General features: G+C 42.4%; 2 protein-coding genes across 2 annotated transcripts; one reads left to right on the top strand and one right to left on the bottom strand.

Moving 5' to 3' along the window:
• The first annotated feature begins 302 nt into the window (after positions 1 to 302).
• Positions 303 to 2,935, top strand: LOC128905486 (tubulin beta-1 chain). Its single transcript, XM_054191657.1, has 4 exons — positions 303 to 451; positions 1,021 to 1,129; positions 1,396 to 1,506; positions 1,721 to 2,935. The coding sequence occupies exons 1-4, from the start codon at positions 395 to 397 to the stop codon at positions 2,779 to 2,781; spliced, it is 1,338 nt and encodes a 445-aa protein (XP_054047632.1). The 5' UTR covers positions 303 to 394; the 3' UTR covers positions 2,782 to 2,935.
• A 32-nt stretch (positions 2,936 to 2,967) lies between these two features.
• Positions 2,968 to 21,847, bottom strand: BPHL (biphenyl hydrolase like). The gene is made up of 7 exons (XM_054191658.1): positions 21,723 to 21,847; positions 18,083 to 18,186; positions 15,343 to 15,509; positions 11,137 to 11,290; positions 8,640 to 8,771; positions 5,902 to 6,025; positions 2,968 to 3,372 (listed from the first exon to the last, which is right to left on the bottom strand). The coding sequence occupies exons 1-7, from the start codon at positions 21,818 to 21,820 to the stop codon at positions 3,285 to 3,287; spliced, it is 867 nt and encodes a 288-aa protein (XP_054047633.1). The 5' UTR covers positions 21,821 to 21,847; the 3' UTR covers positions 2,968 to 3,284.
• Between the last annotated feature and the right edge of the window lie 919 nt (positions 21,848 to 22,766).

Genomic DNA, 22,766 nt, shown 5'->3' with positions numbered 1-22,766 from the left:
TTTATTTTTTTCCCCCCACTTTTGCATCCCAAGACGGGCCGCGCCTCGCCCGACTCCGGCCACTCTCCCGACGGCTGAAGGCGAGGTGCCTCCCGCGCCTCAAGCCAGCCGCGCTCAGCCTATGGAGGGGCCCGCAACCGGGTCCGGGACCGGCTCCGGGTCCGCATCCGTGACCGGAGCCGGTCCCGGACCCCCCCGGCGGCGGGAGACAATGCCGCAGCCCCGCCCCGCCGCCGCCCGCCCATTGGCTGCGCGCCGTTCCCGCATCACGTCACCGGCGGGGCGGGGCGGCGGCGCCCGATTTAAGGGGCGTCGCGGGGCGCGGCCGCTGCGGCGGCGAGTGCGGGAGCAGGCGGCGAAGGCGGGATCATCACCGGGATCGGACAGCGGCACCATGCGTGAGATCGTGCACATCCAGGCCGGGCAGTGCGGCAACCAGATCGGCGCCAAGGTACGGGGCCCGGCCCGGCGCGGCGGGGTAGAGGGAGGGGGTCCTTCCCGTTGCAAAGGCATGGCGGGTCCTGCTGCCGTGCCCGTCCCTGCGCTGCCTTCCCGCAGGCAGCCGCGGCAACCTTCTCCACGCCCCGCCGCTGCCTCGCCGCTGTATCGCCCCTCTGCAGCGCCGGCTCCGAGGGAGGGAGCGAGCTGTGTTTCAGTGCCACGGATAAACCCCCCCCCACCACCACGGGCGTTGGAGGTGCTGCCATCTTCTTGTAGAGGGTCTTAAGCCACCGCTAGACAATGGGAGACCACACAACTGACACTCGTGGGCTGTCATCCTTTGGATGCAGGCTATAAAAGAATTAACTCGTGTTTCAGTGCTCCAGCTGCCTGTCTGCCCGCTGCTGCTGCAGCTGCTGTGGTCATGGAAGCCCTTCTGACACTGACTCACCTTCCCCCCCCCGGGCAGCTGCTCTGCCATGCCAGGGAGTGGTCGGCACGCACAGACGGTGCTGGTGGGTGTGATTGGCACTGGCCAGCTGTGGTTAATTGTTGCCCTTTTCCAAAAATTTCTTCTAGTTCTGGGAGGTCATCAGTGATGAGCACGGCATCGACCCCACGGGCAGCTACCACGGGGACAGCGACCTGCAGCTGGAGAGGATCAACGTCTACTACAATGAAGCTGCTGGTAAGTGTGTCTGCTTCCTCAGACATCCTTAAATAAATGGGGCAGACATGGCAGTTCATTGTAGCTGGAAAAATCCCTGAACAAGAGATGTCATCTGCCAGTGACTCCTGTAAGAGCTTTGTTCTCAGAATGGCTCTGATGGCATGGCAGGCTTAATGGAGAGAGCGTGCATCTCCAGGGAAATGCAGGGAGGTGGAAGGGAGCACAGCAGAGCTCCTCTGATGCTGCCTGCAGGGCTGTAATGCTGTCGCTGGTTCCTCCCACAGGTAACAAGTATGTCCCCCGTGCCATCCTGGTGGACCTGGAGCCTGGCACGATGGACTCTGTGCGCTCCGGCCCCTTTGGACAGATCTTCCGGCCCGACAACTTTGTCTTTGGTGAGTGAGTGTGGGGTGGAGGAGTCCTAAAGCCAGAGCTCTGTGCACAGAAAAGGCTCTGAGCGAGTGTGCGAGTGAGCTGGGCGACCCGAATCCCAACAGCACAGTGGGGGTGGAAGTGAGGGGGGAACCCCATGGGGCAGGAGAAGTGGGGTCATCTCTGTTCCTCCCTGGGGCACTAACGCAGCACCCTGCTTCTGGTCCAATCCTCTAGGTCAGAGTGGGGCTGGCAACAACTGGGCTAAGGGCCACTACACGGAAGGTGCGGAGCTGGTGGATTCTGTCCTGGATGTGGTGAGGAAGGAGTCGGAGAGCTGCGACTGCCTCCAGGGCTTCCAGTTGACCCACTCGTTGGGTGGCGGCACGGGCTCTGGGATGGGCACCCTCCTCATCAGCAAGATCCGGGAGGAGTACCCCGACCGCATCATGAACACCTTCAGCGTCATGCCCTCCCCCAAGGTGTCGGACACGGTGGTGGAGCCCTACAATGCCACCCTCTCTGTGCACCAGCTGGTGGAGAACACGGATGAGACCTACTGCATTGACAACGAGGCCCTGTATGACATTTGCTTCCGCACCCTGAAGCTGACCACTCCCACGTACGGGGACCTCAACCACCTGGTGTCGGCCACCATGAGCGGCGTGACCACCTGCCTTCGCTTCCCTGGCCAGCTGAACGCCGACCTGCGCAAGCTGGCGGTCAACATGGTGCCTTTCCCCCGGCTGCACTTCTTCATGCCAGGCTTTGCCCCTCTCACCAGCCGTGGCAGCCAGCAGTACCGAGCCCTGACGGTGCCCGAGCTGACCCAGCAGATGTTCGACTCCAAGAACATGATGGCGGCCTGCGACCCCCGCCACGGTCGCTACCTGACAGTGGCTGCCATCTTCCGGGGCCGCATGTCCATGAAGGAGGTGGACGAGCAGATGCTCAACGTGCAGAACAAGAACAGCAGCTACTTTGTGGAGTGGATCCCCAACAATGTGAAGACGGCCGTCTGCGACATCCCCCCACGTGGCCTCAAGATGTCCGCCACCTTCATTGGCAACAGCACGGCTATTCAGGAGCTCTTCAAGAGGATCTCGGAGCAGTTCACGGCCATGTTCCGGCGCAAGGCCTTCTTGCACTGGTACACTGGCGAGGGCATGGATGAAATGGAGTTCACGGAGGCTGAGAGCAACATGAACGACCTGGTCTCTGAATACCAGCAATACCAGGATGCCACTGCTGATGAGCAGGGGGAATTCGAAGAGGAAGGAGAGGAGGATGAGGCTTAATTCCCCTGGTATCAAAGGAACTTCTGTAAAGCAGGCATGTGTACTGAATGACTTCTCATAGTGGTGGTGAAGCATGTTCTCTAGAAGCTGTGTACCCAATTATCCTCTCAGCACTTGTAACTTTGACAGATTTCTCAATGTAACAGTTCTGAATCGCAGTTATTACAATGTTTTTTGTCCTTTAATGTTAAGAGCACATAAAGGCATGTATTCTAGATCATGTTTTCTGTCTTTCTTAACACCTCTATCGGACACAGAACAGCTATTCAGCCCGCATGTCAGGAAGTAAGTTTAAAGACATGTCAGAAATCTTGCACCACAGTGGTGTGCTCTGATCCACTGAGGCTTACATATTCTCAAAATGTATGCTTCTCATGCAAATATCTTTAATGTTTTTTCTTACAGGACTCAAACCTACCTGTAACTTGAATGAAAATGGAAAGCCAATTAAAATTCCTAAACCAGGCAAGGACAAACACCTCTAACTTGTTTTACAGTTTAAGTCAGTGCAGGAAATCCTCAACTTGTCTGTTGAAGTCCTCTGCAAAACGCAGGTGTAGGTTATGCTTTCCTTCTGGCATCAGAAGCAACCTTAAAAGAGGAGAAAAAAATCAAACACTGAATATGCATTACATTCTGTGAGCATAGGTAATTGAAATTTGTTGTCTCTTTCCTCGCTCTTGGTTACGCAAATACAGAACTGAAGTAATTCTTGTTCTAAGTACTGTCCCTGTGTATGTGGTTCAGAATGTGAACCACAGCCACAGTTGAAGCAACAAGCATACTGCTTGCCCCACTTTGGGGAGGATGTGCTAAGCTTAAAACAAACTCTTGTCTCCTAGGCCCAGTTTCTAGGAATTTTTCTGGTGGTATGCAAAGAAGATAAAGTTCCAAAATTAATGTGAGCGGGATGTGAGCGGGATGCATCTTTAAAAGGTATGTGAAATACCTGAGCTCTTTTGCCTCTTTCAGGGAACAGTGGTTGTGCTGGGCAGTGAGCACAGTGAGAGATCACTACAAACACATAGATTCCTTGTCACCACCCAAACTTAATTGTCATTTGAACTTTGTCTAGTCTTTCTGCAAAAAGACAAAATCCAAAAGTAACACCATCCATTCATCCATTAAAGTGAAAAAGGAAGTCAGGATTTCTTCAGTTATAACAAAACTGAGAAGTAGTATCTATGAAGGTTACATTTTTAGACCGTAATACTGATAACGAGCGTGACAAGCCTAAAATGCTACTTTCCATTGCTTTCTGTCTGGGAAAAACTCTATACCTCAGGCATGTACTTTCTTTTCTTTACAAGGGGGTGGGAAATTCTTTAAATTATTTTATCCTACCACTTACTAAACAGTTTCAACATACCTAAAACCATCTTGACTGCTACTTTGCTGTATTGCCTTCATGTCACCTAAGCCCCACTACAGCAAGGGGGGGTCTTGCTTCTTTTAGTGGTGACAAGTGGTGTTTTGTCTTGGGGAAAAGAGCAACAGCGTGTGAATGTACCCAGCTCCTCTAGCACTTCTGTCTGAATTTCATTAAGTATGTTTTATCGAAGACCAAGCAGCACACACATGTGCAAACCTATAGCGCTGTGGATGGTATTCAATACTGCTGTTAAGCCAGTGTAATGCTACCTAACTCTAGCCATACCACGCAAATACAGATTGATGGCACACTCTTTTACCACAAGAGAAACAGGCACTGTATCTGCCCTACAATCAGCAAAAGCTTTTTCTACTGATAAAAATCAAGGCAAGAGAAGTTGATGGCAGAAGCATGTGTTACTGAAAATATACTTAATTTAAGTTTTTCTGTGTGAAGCAGAAAATTGTGAAAATGGAACCTGTCATCTCCAGTGCAACAAGGGAAGAAGGGGACCATGTACCGAAGTATTAATTTCTGAGAATACCATTAGTCTAATTTTTTTGCTGATAAATACACCTATGGGGGAGCACTTCATGAAGACATGCAAAGAAGCCCTCTACGTTTTACCAGATCACAACTTCTAACTGTGTTTTCTCCTCTGCTTGTCTTTCAAAGAGAAGCTATCTGATCATTGTCTAGTTTTTGTGATGACTTGCCTTAGTCATCATCTGGAGCATTTTAGAGCTCATCTGAGCAGGGCACGTGGGAGTAACTAGCAGACATGGAATGAAACACCTGCATGTGATTGTTAGGAAGGTCTCTTGTTCTCGTCTTCCTGTGGCATAATGTATTTCTATGAACAGCGGGGCTGACTTTAAGGCAAATATATCACTCAAACTTTCACAGAGATGACACCAGTGAAACAGTTCCCGACACTCTGCATTCATAAAAATGAGGTTTGTTCTCCTCACTCTTTTCTCCAGTGATAATCATCATGGTCTGTCATTAAGTAGTAACAGAACTCTTCAATTTGTGTGCAAATCCATGAAGAAAATTCAGCTGGTGAAATCCCAGCGTTTCATAGGAAGCTGGAGATTTCAAATGAAGCAGATGGTGCCCTGAGATTTTCTTGTTTATAAAGTAACATCTCTGAGCATAGTTGTACTTTTTTTTTCTTAAAAACACTGAAGATTCATGGGACAATTGGAAAAACAAAATCTTTGAGGTTGTTATTCACATCAACAAGGCAGAGCAAACATCAGTATCCTGTGCTTCTTCAATAACGGAATCTCTCTCCATTCATAGCATCTAAATTCACTGCTCTACTGAACGGGGCAGAAATAAGGTCTCTCACAACAAAAGGATTGCAGTGGCCACAACAGAAAAACAGAAGAAACTTGCTTATTTTGATAAATGTTAGGGACTGGTTCTGTGTATGAAGTGGAAAGAGGAAAAGGACCTTACTTTGTTTCTCTTGGAGAACATTAGGATGGAGCTTATTAAAATACTATACTACTTATATCACAAGAAAGGTCCAGCTACACTGTTTGCAATGTAACTTGCTAGTGAAGTTTAGAATAGTTCTGTCTGTGGCAGAGAAAACTTGTCCAAATAATTTTTGTTTTGGCTGGCTGCAGTGTGTGTTTGTTTGTTATTGTTTGATTTTTGTTTTGTTTTGTTTTTTACTTCGTGACTTTGAACTTCATTTCTTCAACAATGATTTATAAATACTCCATCATATAACTTACTGTGAGCCTTTGATGTGCTTATGAATGTATTCTGCGTGAGCCCTTGGAACCAAAGGGTCTTTCTCACCATGAATTATAAATGTGGGACATTTAATATCTGGCAGCAATTCTTGGCAGATATTACCTAGGGAGAAAATAAATGAAGGTCACACTTTGTTTTAAAATAGTATTAAAGACTGAAACTGCTTCTGTTAAGGACTGTGAATTCCACTGGGTTCTAGCTATTGCTTCTCCTTGTGGATAGCATGCAATTAATCTGCAGAACTATGTAATCAGAACTATAATTAACATTTCTTTCTCCAAAATGTTACTTCCCTAAAATTTGCTTCATTAACGGATACTAGCACAAATGGATAGAGCGAATGAAGTACTTCTGTCCCCACATTTCCCCCGGGCTCTCTTTGACTGCTCAAAGCAAATCCACGCAACTCTCTGGCTTTGTTCTTGTCAGCCTGAGCCTTATTGTCCTTCATGTTTAGGCTACATTTTGTTACATCAGTTGTCAGTTAAAAGATTTGCTACTTTTATCAACAAGTTAACTTAGGTCGTATCCAAGCCTGTTCCACCTTCTGGACGCTTTGCTGCTGGGTGCAATGAGTAACACTTTCATACAAATTACACTAAAACTATTCAAAGGTTATTCTCCCTGCCCATTCATCTTATAGAACTTCAAGAATAATTTTATGCATGCTAGTCTTTAATCTCACTAGAAATAATTTTAATGCTTTTCCTTAAAGACTCTTCTATTTTCCCCCCTTTCTTTTTTCCTTGTCCCTTAGTAACCCAGTTTCCATACTCTTTGCCCAACTTACTTGCCATGCTCTCACAGGAGAATCTGGGGGCAAAACATACTTGATGTGTTTTATGTTCCATTTCTCTTGGAGCAAACTTTGCCTTATTTGTAGTTGTCTCCTTGCAGCTACTAACAGCTGTACAGTTAATGCTCATATACGCACACTTTCCCTAGCTCTGGAGTCGTATCCTGTTTCACAAAGTTTTTCCAATTGTTTGGTTATTTATATAGACTAGGTTTGCAGTTCTACCAGTTAAATATTTTCACTTAGAACATTTTACCCATAGTTCTCAAACACCTGCATAAATGACTGTTTTCAGAACAAGTAAATTTAGGTTATTTACCTAAGGATATAGTTGGCAGTCAAACTATTATTTCCAGTCCTAAAACTGTTTTATACTATAACCACTAGATTATATTACTCCAAAAAACACAGAACAGCAAGAAGACTCCTGAATTTTCCAGCGTTATACGACTTATTCCATTTCAGAAAGTGTTGGCACCTTCTGAAAGTTCATTTCTTATGGCATTTCACACTAAAAGCTGTCCCATTTAGGGCAAATAATCTATTTCTTAAAAAGAGCTTGAGTTGAGTTTTTGACTAACAAAGGCTTTGCCATCCTCCCTTTACCTCTGATGTGGTTTATTAACGCCTTTTCTAGTATTTGCCATATCTGCAACTTTTGTGGAGGGTGTCTTAACTTTAATTCCAAGGAGTCCTGCTTGTAGTCTAAGTTGCCCCCCCCCCCCAAGCTACGCCTGGAAAAAACCTGCAGGCCGATGGCTGCTTATCTTTTTTTAGAAAATGTTAGCCTTCTCCCAAAATCTGACCCAGTTACAGCACCTAAGTATTTCAGCTCCTTGTTACATGTCTCCAGGTGGCTTCTTTTTCACAGTGACCCCAACTCATTGTGTTTGAGGCTTGTGCAGGCAGTGAAAGGATATCACAGCCAGAGTTTCACCAGCCTGGGCCTTGGACTTATGAACAAACTAGTTTTAAGGAGGTGCATTTCAGAAAGGGTAAAACAAAATCAGATCACAATTTGTTACATCACTCTACTGGGAGAAGTTCTAGTACCATGTTGCTGATCCTGTGCAAAACTTTATGGAAAAAAATACGAAATGAAGGAATGTTTTCCTTGTAGTACCTGCTGCCTTTTAATGTATGTCACCTCCCGTCTTTCATTATGAGTGCTACAGGAAAATGTGTATATCCTTGTTTTATGTACTATGTATTTCTGCGTTAGGCAAATCAAAAGCAATTTTCCTCTAAATTAAAACAGAACTGCAGGTATCCTTGGCTGCAAAAGTCTACTACATAGAGTAATTGCAGAAATCTTCAGAGATAAATATTTAATAATTATATTGTCTAATTTAACTACTCTTTCTGGATTTTTAAAAACCTAAGCTGTGTCAATAGTGTTTTTTAAATGTGTTTTGTCAATTCTGAGTTCTCAAAATCTGAACTTCCTTCTTTTTTAACTCATTATATGTTACTAGTTTTGAAATAGTGCTTCAGCTCTTGTTTGCAGAAACTGGAAAGAACGTGCCTCACTTTTGGGATATCTAAACCGTGTCACCATGAGGTAATCCTTCAAAACTGAGAGGAGAGGAGAAAAAGGCTTGAGCAGAATCCCTCCTGTTCAGTCTGCACAAAAGCAATGATTTAATAATGTAGTTTTGTGGCAGAACAAGAGGAGAGACTCATCAGCTAACGCTTCCCGTAAATGCGTTTTCCTGCTGTACTCTGCCGGTTGTGTGAACCATCTACAAAGTAATTGCTTTGTTCATGAGTGTGAGTCAGACCCAGTTTTTAATGCCATATGCAGAGTCCTTCCTTTACTGGCTGCTAGGAGAACCGTTAGATTTGAGTTGTTTGGTTTTTTTTTTATCCAGAACTGTCTGCTACTATAATTGCTTCAGTTTAACATTGTAAAAGCCTTACCATCTGATTTTTCAGCAAAGCGAGATATTCCATCTACCCAAGCTTCACAGGTTTTTGCAAAGTATTTATGTCCATACAGCTCTTCTAGTGGTTTCTTGACCTTTTCACTCCACTTTGAAACATCTCGGATGCCTACATAAAATAACATTGAAATACGTTAAGTCCTTTCCGGCAACAAGATATAACCCAGTACTGTCAACACCTAATATCAGTGAGTTTTCAAACCAGACTGCAGATGTGTATTTCAAACTTGAAACCACACCGAATGGTTTTAAATCATTCATAGTACGTAAAGCGTATAAAAAAAGGTAGTTTTACAATCTCTGCTGGGTCTTCCTGAGTTGCAGAAGACCATCTTGTTATTGTGGTCACCAAGAACAGCAGAAAATAATAATCAAAGGACCCAGTCCTAAAACTTCTGATATTTCTTTTTGGAGGGCTCGCAGAAGAGAAACTCAGGGAGGTATATTGTGTATAAAAAGAGGACTGTTTTGTAACAGCGTGCCAGAGCTGGCAATTCTTTTTTATATCCTTCAGCCTTTTGCTTTGGCTCATGGATGGAAGTCCTTCCATGGCTCCTACCAGTATTCAGAGGAAGGAAGCTCTTACTAAGGCATTCCAGCAGGCTGACATCATGGTACATTTGCCATAATCTTACAGAAAAACAAGCAACTCTACTTGCAAGAGCCCTGTGACTCATGGCAGGCTGGCTAAATCTGTACAAATAATCTGACATTCTAGTTATTTGTTTATCAGATTTACCTATTTTTTTCCCTCCTAAAATTTTCAGTACTGCTCACAAACCAGACATCCACTAGGATGACTTCACTAAACTATATTGCAGCTGCCCAGCTTTGTATCGATAAAGCCCAAAACAAGGTTGGCAGAGCATAGAACCTGAAAGAGACCTGAGAAGTACAGAATCATCAAACAGCAATATATGCCCCTAGCAAAGCTTTTAATTGGTTTCAAATGGGAATTAAGGGAAGAAAGGAGTGAGGTGTTAATTAACAAACAGAACCTGCTCAGCCAAATGAGCACGGTAGCAGTGACTGAAAGTGCTTTATAACAGCATCTGATTGTAAATGAGTTTGCTCACCCCAGGCTAGCTGTTCCTGAACAGCTGTTTGCCTTATAGAATCTACTGTTTTATCCTTGTGGCTGGCCTTAATTTAAAAAAAGCGGGGGGGGGGGAGGGGAAGCCAATGCTGAAAGGACATAGATACCAAATAAACACCCTTCTCTCGCACCAGCTCCTTCACTGCAGCTGAGATGCACTTGATGGGCCAGTTGTAGAAAGCTTGCGCGGCTACTTTCTTAGCTCCATCACCCAGACAGAGATGTTGAAAGCACTAATCCACGAAGAGGCCAAAGGTCAGCACTGCTGTGGGTGCTACGTGTAAAGTAAGACTTCTTTTTTTAAAAAAAAATTTTTTTTTTTTACATTTTAGCCTGTTGGCTGATACTAGTTCACATGCATTTCATAATTACATAATAAAAATTTCATCCATGTAAAAGCACGTAAAGAATAAAGCAGCGCTTTTACAGAGCTAAAAAGCATTTTGCTTACTGAACTAAAAATATACTACTGCTACCAATAAAAGTGCTTTAGTGTAGGTGAGTACCCATGTGAGGTAAGTACACACGTGCAATACAGGCACTTGTAATTTAGCTGAAGGGAGACAGTCAGATTTCACAGGTGGTATAAATCAAAATCCAATCACTTAAACGAAGCCATACTGGGTTACATTTGCTGAGAGCCTCTTTTAATTTCAAAAGGAAATAAGGTCTCTTGATGAGTTCACCAGCAGTTTTTGCTATTTTCCTTTAAAGTGACAAATGGCCAGATCCTATTTCATGTGAGTGGAATAAGGATCACAAATCCCACGTTTCTTTACTTTGCAAAGGTTTTGTAACCACAGTAGATAACTTTAAAGGAACGCAAATAAGAAAGGCATCCTGGGACACTTACTTGAATGATTCATTTGCTTATTTAATACAAATGGTAAGTTATGAGCTTGTTTTCTTACTGTCTATGTATTATATAGGCCCTAGAGGCAAAATTTGTTACATTTTGTTACACAGGCCAGTGATTTTTCTGTGGACCTTGTCTAAAGTTGTGCAAGATGTGATAAAGGAAATCAAGTCTGGGATCAGTAGTAGTATTTGCATTTTATTTTTTAGGAACTTGTTAGAGCAACAAAAATTTTACTTTCTGAAAACTACTGTTAAGCTATTATAACTTATGCTTTTCAGCAGCTGCTGGTAAGGACTTATAAAAAATGACATATTACCCTTGGAGTAGTTGTTAGGGAGCTTGTCACTATGGCTTTCATCTGTTCTTATACTTAGCAACTTGGTGAATTCTGTGTCCTGTTCCTTTAGGTTTGTTGTGTTGGCAACTCTGTCTCCACTTAGCTGTTATGTGACTAAGATCCTTAGGTCAAGAAGAAATGAAAATAATTCTTTTAGGATATGCTATTCAGTTTGTACATACCGTTATAAATTCTCACATCCTCTTGAGTAACGCTGGCATTTGCTCCCCAGACAACCAACTTGTGGATAAGAGTTGGATACTTTGCGGCTGCAATGAGTGCTGTAATTCCACCGTCGCTCCACCCCAGCAAAGAGAACTTCTTAAATTTCAGTGCCTTGATTTGTACAAGAAAGTTATATGCCAATCATCAGCTGGTTTTACAAGCAAATGTCAAATATTTCTTGCAAACTAACAGTACAGATATAGACACAACATCATATAGTTGACCTATAATTAGATTTCATAATTCGAAAATATAATTTTCCTGCTATACATAAAAATATTTAAGTTCAAATATTTAGAAAATAAGAAATTATACCTGCTTTTCCAATTTTCTACAACTAGTTAATGAAACGGACAGTAGCCATACCAGATTTCAAGTCCTCTTGAAATTAAGAAATGTTTATTTAAAATGGAGAATAAAGACCTTTTCAGAGAGCCTGATGGTATCGAGAATCTGTGGATTCTCTTGGTATAAAGTTGGCAAAGACTACCACAGTGTGAGATGGTAGGTAGTCCAAGACCAAGATGAACTTAAGAAAAAGAAAAGTTTAAGACTTGAGAAATGGAACACAGTGATCCAATTTACTGATGCTAGCTCATCTAAAAAAAAATATATCTGCTCTGTAACAACAAAAAAATGCTTCAAGTATTTGCTACAGGATTGTATCAAATTTTAGTGCCTAATTCACATTTTCTGAAGCTTTTAAGTGTACATTTTAAATGTTACTTTATGGTGAATTGCAATTCAGAACACGCTAATAATGAAATTCCTCCTCCTTGAAAAGGAAGGCTCAGGGCAAAAAATATGACAACCAAGACCTTAATTCATTCCGACTCGTACAATGCTTTCCACTAGAATTTGAAGCTCTTGTTTCCTCATATACCACAATCTGTGGTAGGAGGTACTGGCAGGGACAGGGGAGGTGATTTTCTGTGTGATGTTCAGTGGGCAAAGGGTGGGGAAGTTAAAGCCACTCAGGAGCAAATGCACCTGAAGGTTGTATAGGAATGATACTAAATGGTTAAGCAGCTTTTGCAGTTTTACATACAGAAACCTCAGTTTGTGAACTCCCTCAAACATAAAGCTTTCAAAGGGCCTGTCTTTGTTTGTTTTTGCAGAAATTACAGCCTTTTAGATGTGATTAAGGAAGATGATGTACTTTTGGAAGAAAAAGAGCAAGTTAGTTGAATGGATTGTTTTGGTGCTTGGTGTTCTGTTGTTGGAAGTTCAGGCTTGCTGCCTTCTGTCCAAAGAAAGCAAAAATGCAGGCAGTGAGAGAAACAACTACAGAGAGAGAAAAAGCAGTTTCTGGAAGCTTACTCCTGCTTGTAAACTTAACGTTCAAGAGAGGCATAACTTTATCAGTCAACTCGATACCTAGCAAACTTCTATTGCTAGCAGGATTTTCTGGTTTTGGCTTCTTCCTTGGTATTAGGCTCACTGTAGTGTTGCTCAATATTAGATTTCACCCAGCTAAGCCTGAAAAGAAAATAAGGTAGGGGAAAGAAAGAGACATGTAAGGTAAGAGCTGACAGCAAGAGAAGAGAACCTCGAATTTTAGCAGCTGATCGCAAGTTGGCTCTGGCCTGCTGAAAAAGCATTTATCTGTGACCAGCTTTCAGTATCACGCTGCTGAAGAGTTACTGGTGTTTTGGCGAGTTCTGGGAGCTGGCAGCAGTGCTTGTAAAGTTTAAGCTTTTGCTGTTGCTGTTCTCCTATCTCCAATAGCACATTACAGATCCCAAAGTCAGCTGATGGGTGGAATAGCTGATTAAAATTTTTGTTCTTCATGCCAGGTTATTTGCCAATGCTTCAACTGAGATTTATTTGCCTCCAGTATTTCTCTTGTTTACTAGCCATTATCTTGATGCATTCTTTGGGTTGTGTCAGGATGCCTTTGCAGCAGGAAGAATTTAATTTATTCTTTGCAGCTTTCCAAAAACCAATGATGTGGTGTAACAGATGTGTTGGATATAATATGCATGTGTTCTTGCTTTAATCTTGAACTACTTACACTACAGGCCTCCCCCTAATATTGGCAATAACCTGAGAGCTGGTTGCACCTCCTCAATTCTGTGGTGATTTTGTGTTGGCTCTTCCCTGTAGTGAACAAAATCTCTTTTGAAATCACCTTCTCCATCCAGGCATTGAAACGCAATCAAATGACCGTGTATGCTGCGATGGAAGGAACTTAAGATAGTGAGCTGCAATACAATGGTACTCTGTACCATATGCTTTCATTGGATCACAGGGAGTATATCACAAGTAAGGGTTGCAGTTGACCTACAAAAACTTGGAGAAGGCCAAGCCTATCCTTTCACTAGGACAGCAGCTCTGAAGAGTAAGAACCTCTTAAATATCAACCCTAATTATTTCCATGGTTGTCTTAACACTATTGGCCTTTGCTGTTGTTAGACATTGGGATGGAGTGCAGCAAAGTGGACTTATTTGCATTATACTCCTTTTATTTCAAGCAAACTCCTTCACAGAACACGTACGGTGAAACAGAGCAGTGTCATCTGCTTCAAGGTGCTAAACGCTCTGCAGAATTTCAGCTTTTGTTACTTCACAGAAACCTTGAGCACTCACAGCTCCAGCAGAGACACCAGAATCTGAAGGAGCGTAGAATAAAGGTTCTGAAGGTTCACCTATACGGATGGGGTTTTTGGCCAAATGTAGGCCAGATAGTGTATTTTAAAAAAAAAAAAAAATACATCATTATAAAGCCCTCTGCAGGAATTCTTGTTCCACAACAAAACAACAAAAAAAAATTGTTTATTCTGCAAATTCTAGTTGCTATGATTCCTTGGAATTTGTGTTATCCTTTACATTATGCTAAAATAGAAGCAGGTTACCCACGCTTGGGAAGAATAATAAACAAGAATTTGTTCTTATATGCTTATATCAATAAACATCTTCAAAAAAACAGGATGCTATGTGTCATTTGTTTTGGCAGCTTCAGAGATTGGTAGGCTGCTGTTCTGTTTGACTGGAAGCTACATGGTTATATTCTCTTTGGGGACAGGTCTGTTTTCTATTCTGCATTTATTACTATTTGAACAGAGACGGGAAAGGGGGTTACAACCATTTCGACTGAAAGTTTGTCACCTATCCATGGCAGCATCTTTATTTTCTTCATTAGCATAGCAGAAGAAATTGGCGATTTAGAGTGCAGAGAGATTGCTCTTATGGCTAGAGGGCGAAACTGTGTCTTAATCCTGATTCTGCTGTCAGATTTATTTTGTTTTGCTATGCAGAATGCTCCAGGAAGGCTGCAATTCCAGTTTCAGATGGGTTTCTGCAAGGTTACTGCTTATTACAGAAATACAGTTGGATTGACTGTCTAAATCTTGTCTCATATATTTGGAATTTTAATGCTCTGCCAACTTTCTTAACATGGCCAAAGAGACTGTATAGCTTACTGTAACAAAGCCAAAATATTTGTTGAAACTAAACCAGAAAAATAGTGTTAGCGCTTATAGGATGGAATAAAAGAGGAACACAGATACACAGATTTGAAATAAAAAATTCTGCAAGATGGAGAAGTAATAACGACTTTAGGTCATATTCTTTATAATCACAACAGCTGTATTAGTTATTGAGATCTGGTATGATCACAGGAACTCTTCTATTTCCCACAAAAATTATTTCAGTGATATGCTGTAAAATGCAAAGTGTCAAGTTAATTTTTAGAATAAAATGTTTCTTGAAATGGACTGCTCAAGGCAAAATGCCAAGATTCTATTAACTAGAAAATTTTCTAAGAACCGTTCACTACTGTCATCCGTTCACTACTGTCATCCCTTCAGTTAAACCGCTTAGCATAGACTTTGGTGTTTATACACACTTCACCTAAACTTATATGGTTCTCGGCTGCAAACCTCTTAGGGCAGGGTCTTGGAATAAAAAAATATTGCTTTATAATGAATTCCCATTGCTGAGCCTCTATGTATATCACAGAAGAGAGATGGAAGAAGAGAATATTTTCCAGAATAGTGTGCATCTGCCCAGTTTTAAGCCTTCATTTGTATGCTCTTTTGCCTAACTTGCTGTCTGCTGGAAACAACCTGCTTAACACTACTCTTCCTCCTTCTCAAAATTTAAGGTAAACAGCTTTTAAATATATATATACGTAAAACAGTAAAATCTCAGAATAGGTTTACCTGCATAAGATCCACAGCATCTTTTGCATCCCTCTCAAAGAAATCTGGAGGAAAGTCTCGAGATGGAGGAATGGACTGTCCATATCCCCGAGGATCCCAAGCAACAATTGTGAAAAGTTTCTTATTCATAGATTTGAGCTGTGGTCCAAAATCAGTTTGACCACACCCTGAAACATCATTTTTCAATTATAGTAACCACCATAATACATACATAGTATACATACTCTAAATGGAAACCTGAGGAAACCTGTGTTTTAATTCTAAAAAGAGATTATCCATCAGCTGAAGTACACTTTATTTCTAATTGTAACTAACCATTGCAACTCTCAGACAGGAAGTACCACAATAAAAATCTTTAGAACTATCTGCAATATGCTCAGGAAAAAACCCCAAACATTTCTGCTAGCTTATGTGAGCTTATCAAAAACTCTGCTTTACACGGATGCTTTAATACAGAATCTTAAGCTGAGTTACCTGGGTACCGATTTATCTTTAACAGATTTAAAGCACTAGCATGGTCATTGCTGTTTATCTGGGCAGCACAGATGAAACTGAAAGGGGGGGAATACACTGACTCTAGCTGCAAATTTGTAACTGAAAAGCACTGTGTGAGACAGTTGTCCTTATTCGATAAAACACTTCTACGAGAATATTGGTGCTTAAAGCTGAGCTTGCCTGAGGAAACAGTGGTGACATGAAAGCATAAAACTGTTACTTTTGATTTTTCTAATATGTATGTTACCAAAATAAGCCAAATACATCAATTTTTCTGATGCAGAACAGTTTCTTTTATTGATGCCTCAGACCTTCAAAGGATTAAAGAAATGAAGTACTCCAGCCTATTGCACTAAGCTGTCTATGAACACCAGCATGAAGGTAAGACTGCAATTTATTTCTTATTTGCAGTACGGTCATGTGGTAACAGTATCACAAGCTACTTGATTAAAGCCTGTTCAGATCTAATGTATTCAAACGATATAAATCAAATAGGCTATCCATCATTATATTAAAAAGGCCATATAAGGGCATTTAAGATTTTTTTTTTTCTGTTTACTTGGAGAAATACGTCCTCAGATAACTCCTCCTATACCATCAACTGGTCTAAATGATAAAAGAGGCTATATATAGCATGCTATGATGAGCTGCCTACAGCCTGGCACGATTTTGTCTCTCTTGCAATACTAGTTAATAGCTAGAGTCAGAAGAAAACTATCAGGTTGTTCGAAAAGTACCAATGCAACTTGATTAATATTAATCACATATTCTTACATAGGCTTTGTATGAATCTCTGCACTACCGCGCATACACTTGTTGTATTTTTTATAACTTAAAAAAAAAATAATCCACAAGGATGAAGACACACCTGAATGCTGCGTTTTTTCAGTGCTTTTCCAGTTAGAAAGAGAAACACCACTTTTGTTTTAATGTAGTTTACAAATAGTCTAGAGAGTAATTAATTCTATTGAGCTAAAAAGCACTTATCTGAATGCCTCGACACACTTATTAGTCTGTTAATACTGTAAGTAGTACACAATAATATTGAAAACTTAGTATCAGTACAAAGGGAAGAAGTAAGTGACAGTCAGAATGTAAAGTTCACCCTCACATTTTGCCCAAAACCATTAAACAACACACTTAATAATGCTAAAGATACTAAGCCTAACTATTTCTGTTTGTCATAATGATAACTGAAAAATAGCAATGTAAACTTAATAATAATACTACTACTCACAACTGAAGAAACACATTATTTCTATTTAAAGAGTTAGCATTGGCAACAGGATTACTAGTTTAAAAAGCTGTTTAAAATGAATAGGTTAAAACATATGACTACCAAAGCACCCCTAGCATTAACTTTTTTGCACTCTCCCCTTGAGAATTCTTTGAAAGAAAGAACCACTTCATGAAGACTTGGAAATGTTGCTGCCAAGAAGAACAAATGTTTCCTGTTCTTCAGTTCTTGACATTCTATTCATCTTGCAATTCAGTTAGGCGTGAGCCCAACTGAGTGCAGTAACAGTCCTACTGACAGCCTGCCATGAACTGCTAGTAAGTCTGATGATTGGTTCTTCAGAACTGCAAGAACCCAGAAAAAAAAAGCCTGTGTTAATTTTAAAAGGTTGTTATCAAAAGCAGTGGTCTCAATGGACAGATACCACTTAGCTAGCAGAACCTGTTGTCCATATCAAAAAACCCACTGAGAATCTTAATGATGTTGCCCTGAATAACCAAAACATGAAAATACATTCCTAAGCAAAAAGGAAGTCTCAACTGTGCCTTCTTCACTATGATAATAAACTGCAAGTGCTGCATTATGTCTATTAATTCAATTGGAATGCACCCAGTTTCTAAAAAGGAATGCATAACTCAGTCTGTGTAACAAATATAGCTGACCTGATTCCCTCCCGCCCCCCCCTGTTATTTTGTACCTTGTGTAGCTATTTGCCACCTGTGCTGGACACCCCCTTTGCACAGTTAAATCCAAAAGTGTGAGTGACTGTTACACAAATCAAGACGTTGTATAAAAGATGCCTGGTGAGATAAATGACATATTTAAAAACTGCCAACTGACTGCAATAACTCTGCCTTTTCCTATCTGTTGTATGTGTGGCAATTTTTTTAATGACAATGCCCCTAATCAGGTGCTGAACTTATTACAAAATAGTTTTATGCAGTTTAGCTTGAGGCCGGATGGTGAAAGAGGTGGTCGCTCTACAAAGATAAGACAAAATCTCCAGACCTAGCATTCCGGGAAGCAGAAGAACCGCATGGTTTCCTTCTCCTGTCTGCTGATAATGCAGGTGGACTCCATTCACTTGGATTTTGGCAGATGTTATTGAAGTACTAGGGATGGGAGAAAGGGAGAGAAAAAGGGAAATACTCAGACAGTTAATTGTCATTATTACGTGGTCATTCAAGGAATAGAGAATAATTACTTTTTCTAGATATTTACGACACTACAGTGAGATTTAAATGGGCAACTTGCCTTTCATGGGTGCACAGAAGACTAAAAAAACTTTTCAGGAGCAGAGAAGTATTCAGTTGTGACCACTATATAACATTTGTACTTAGGTTTCACAAATGTAGTTAAATGACTTAAGTTAAGGGGGGGTGGGGGGGGAAGTCTTGGCTGTGCAATGAGGGGACTATAAAAGCAGCTTCACATAGCTACAGAAACGTTTTGAGAGAAATATATTAGAGAGGAGAAACCTCATTCTGTCACAGCATAACTTTTGAAATGGCTGGTGTTCATCTTGTTATTGCTAAAGCGAGCCTCTCCATCTGCCAAAGAAACCACAATCTACCGTTATGGTTCCTCATGAACCAGGTGGTCTACAACGAAAACCACCTTGCACTGAGATGAGGGTGGAGAAGAAGAATGTGATAACAATATATCTGTCGGCGTAATCTCAGTAGAAGATAATGTTTAATTGGAAAACACCACCTGACCAAAAAGCCCACCCACCAAAGAAGTTCCACAGAAACTGACCACATAGGCCACTTCTCAGCCCGGACCCCTAAATCCCTACGATAACCTTCAGCACAAAGCAAGACAAATTGTGTAAATGCAAACAGGTACCCTGAGACACCATGCCTAGACACAAACACCTAGTGAGAACGCAAAAGTAGCATACGTTGAAGGTATCTTCTTAACAGTATAAACCATTGCGTCTGGTCTCCCAAGCAAGTTTGTGCCCTAATGGTTGCAAGACATCTTTTCAACAACCTAACTGACTTTACTTAAAGGTAGTAATACGATATGAATTTTGCCATTAGATTATCTAATGGTTAACTCTTATTCCCCACACTTCTCAATTTACCTAGGTAAATATTCTTGCCCCATGAATTCAACCGATATGAATTTCACGCGCATACTTACAGAAGTGTTGTTTTCCAGTCTTATGGGTAACAATAATCTCTATTCCATAATACATATCATGCAACTCATTAAAAAATAAATTTTAACATACGAAGTCTGAACTAATTACAGCATGTAAGCATAGTCCCACCCGTATAGAGTTTATGATGATGGGTAAAAAAATCCCACAAACTGAAACCCTTCTCGTAAGTCAAATGGAAATGAACAATAGCTTGTGAACTCAGGTTCCCAGTACGTATGTGGCAGCTGAACCACAGAAGCTGTTCAAACACAAAGCCATTTGCATTTTACATAAAATCTTAGTCTACATAATGCAACTAAAAATGCCCCATGCCGACATATAAGCTGTGGTTTTGCAGAATAGGATCAGCTCTTCCTACCTGTGCAGATCCAGTTTTAAAACTGGACTACAAATGCAGATCTGTGGCACGAATACAGCTCAAAGGAACTCATTGTGCCATTATAACTTCAGTGAGTTTTGCTGAATTGTTATGTAAACATGATTCAAGTCATTAGTTTGACTGTAATGTTAAACCTCCTTTAAGTCTATATATCACACCTGATGTGGCTATATACTTCACAACTTGAATTCTGAATGTAGCATTCAGATGGCCTTCTTATTCCTTTTCGAATATCTGAGTTTTGCTTTTTTCTGTTTATAAAAGAAAATGTTTTGTTATTTTTTTTCTTGATATACCATCTTTTGGGTTGTCACGCATTTCAACAGGTTGTTTTATCCTAGTTCTCACCACAGCAAATGAGCAGCTTGTTCTTATTATTTTTTATAGAAATACGTGATTTTTTTTTTGCCTCTGATGAGTAATTGCCAAAAACATTTACAGTTCTGAACAAAACTGAAATAATCACCGCTCTGCTACCTTTTTTTTAAAAAAAAAGTTACCAGCATGTAGTTTAGACAAAAGACATATATTTTGCTTTCCTGATCCAGATGCTAGATTTTTTTAAACAGTTCTACATTTTTTAGGATTAATTATTAACATCAGGGACTTGAGAATTTTGGAGTTTGTGATGTTTTTCTTTTATTTGATCGTGCCTCAGTGCAAAGTCCAATGAAATTCAGGAGTTTCATGTACAGAGTATTTTCAATACTTTCTGGACTAAGAACAAATGAGTTGTTGTTTTACATGCTGAGACACTGTACTGGAACTGGCTACACCTAAAACAGATTTGGTCTTTCCTACAACAAACTTCTGTTAAGTCTGAAGTCACTTCAGTCAGCATGAAGGCTAAACTTTTGTAAAGTTTTCTTCACGACTGCATTTTCCACTGGTTGGCATAATCAGAAGCTGTGTTAAAATAAAACAAAAAAAACCCACTATCTTGTAACCGAATTAGTAGCATTAGGGTTTATAAGCTGTTTGAGAAGCATTGAGGGTGACAGAGCACTGGAACAGGCTGCTCAGAGAGGTTGTGGAGTCTCCTTCTCTGCAGATATTCAAAACCGGCCTGGACGCGTTCCGGTCCAGCCTGCTCTAGGTGACCCTGCTTTGGCAGGGGTGTTGGGCTAGATGATCTCCAGAGGTCCCTTCCAACCCCACCATTCTGTGATTCTGTGACTGCGTACATACTGCCTACGTTTACCAAGACAGCACAGATGCAGAGTAGGCAGGTCTTGTACTGTGCCTTGTTGGAGGACACACTTCACCTCATACTCTTAATCTGGGAACTACTTTTCTGTGCCAGCTGTGCTACAATACAACTGAGTCTTCATCTGTGCAGAAGGGAAAAAAATGTGGTATTATGTCAGTTTTCCTTAATACGATTTGCAGAATAAGCAGTATTATATATATATTACATATATGTATGAGGAGTAATGGTTTTAAACTGAAAGAGGGTAGATTTAGATTAGATATTAGGAAGAAATTCTTTACTGTGGGGGCGGTGAGACACTGGAACAGGTTGCCCAGGGAAGCTGTGGATGCCCCATGCCTGGAGGTGTTCAAGGCCAGGCTGGATGGGGCTTTGAGCAGCCTGGTCTAGTGGGAGGTGTCCCTGCCCGTGGCAGGGGGGTTGGAACTAGATGATCTTTAAGGTCCTTTTCAACTCTAAGCATTCTGTGATTTTCTCGGTGACCTCCAGGAAACGCCTGATGGGCAGGCGGCCGAGGAGCAGGGTGGTCAGCAGCACCTCCTGCCTGGCAGGGGGAAAATGGACACACACATCCCCCCCGCAGAGGGGAGGGTGACAGGCACGAAGGGGAAGGGACTGCCCAGCCCCTCGCTTGCAGAGGCGAAGCAGCTACGGGAAGAGCTCTTCCCTCTCCCGCCTAACCGCGGAAGCAGGCACCTCAGGCTGCCACCAGCGTCGCCATCTTATTACACCCCCCGCCCCCCCCAAATCTAGCGTACACCCACTCTGCTAAAACACCTTGTTCACTCCACACACACCGGTGACACCCACCCGGGCCTGTCAACTACCCCCCGGGGCGGAGAGGGAAGGGACGAGGGAGCAAGAGGAAGGGGGCGGCTGTAGCTTTTACCCGTAGGAGGCGGCCGGTCCCCGCGGGGTGAGCGGCGCGGCCCGGGCGGGCGGCTGCAGCAGCGCCCGGAGGGCCCGGCCTGCTCTCCGCCCAGCCATTTTGCCCGCTCTGCCGGGGAGGAGAGGAGAGAGGAGGGGAGGCGGGGCGGCCGCCCCGCCTCCCCTCCTCTCTCCTCTCCTCCCCGGCAGAGCGGGTAGCCGCCTTGCCCTGTCAGCAGCCCGAGGACCGGGGGGCCGCTGGGCCACCCTCATGGCGCTGGAGCCCGCTCCCCGGCAAGGCCCGGGCGCGTCTCTGGGGACGGCAGCTCCCTTAAGGCGATGCCTTCAGCACGCCGACCCCCGGCCCTGGGCGGGAATCTTTAACTCTGCCTCACCCGATTTATTTTTTTTTTTTTTCTTTTTTTTTGGCGGGGGGGGGGAAAGGACGCATCTCCTGGGCTAGGGATTTGGCCTGGCAAGTGCCCATAGTACTCGGGGCTAGCCATCTGTGGAGCGGCCTGACTGCCTTTGTTCACCGCAGCCCTTGGGCTCGCTTTCCTTCTCACGTGTTCCTCATAAAGCACCCAAGGAGACCGACTTTCTTGGTGCTTTCCCCCCCCCCCCCCAGCTGCTTTCCCCACTGTTACCAAAGACGGGCCTCTGCTTTGTTTCTAAAATAGTTGTTTCTTACTAACCTTCTTAACTGGGTGAGAAAATAGCTAATTACTGACTTTCTTACCGTGTAGAAATAATTAGTCACTGAGCTGATGTTATAGACAGTGATAAAGAGGAGACAACCAGAAGTAGTTAATCGCTTCAAGGTTCTTCTATACGTCAAGTATGTACTCCTATACCAATTAGGATGGAGTTATGGCTGCTTCAAAGAACATCCTTATTATCTTCAAGAAGTTGGCAAACTTACAGTAAACTTTTACTGTCCTGAGATGACTCAATACCTTAAAAGGATAACGTGAGGAAGGGTCTCCTTACCCAAATGACCACCGAGACACTCACGCTTGCGCAGAAGTGTTTTGCCAACACAGCAAAATTTGATATGCATGTGCAA

The sequence above is a fragment of the Rissa tridactyla genome, chromosome 2, assembly GCF_028500815.1.
Source record: "Rissa tridactyla isolate bRisTri1 chromosome 2, bRisTri1.patW.cur.20221130, whole genome shotgun sequence".
In the NCBI taxonomy this organism is placed as follows: domain Eukaryota; kingdom Metazoa; phylum Chordata; class Aves; order Charadriiformes; family Laridae; genus Rissa; species Rissa tridactyla.
Note: the sequence above shows the minus strand (reverse complement) of the source record. Positions and strands in the feature narration are given on the sequence as shown.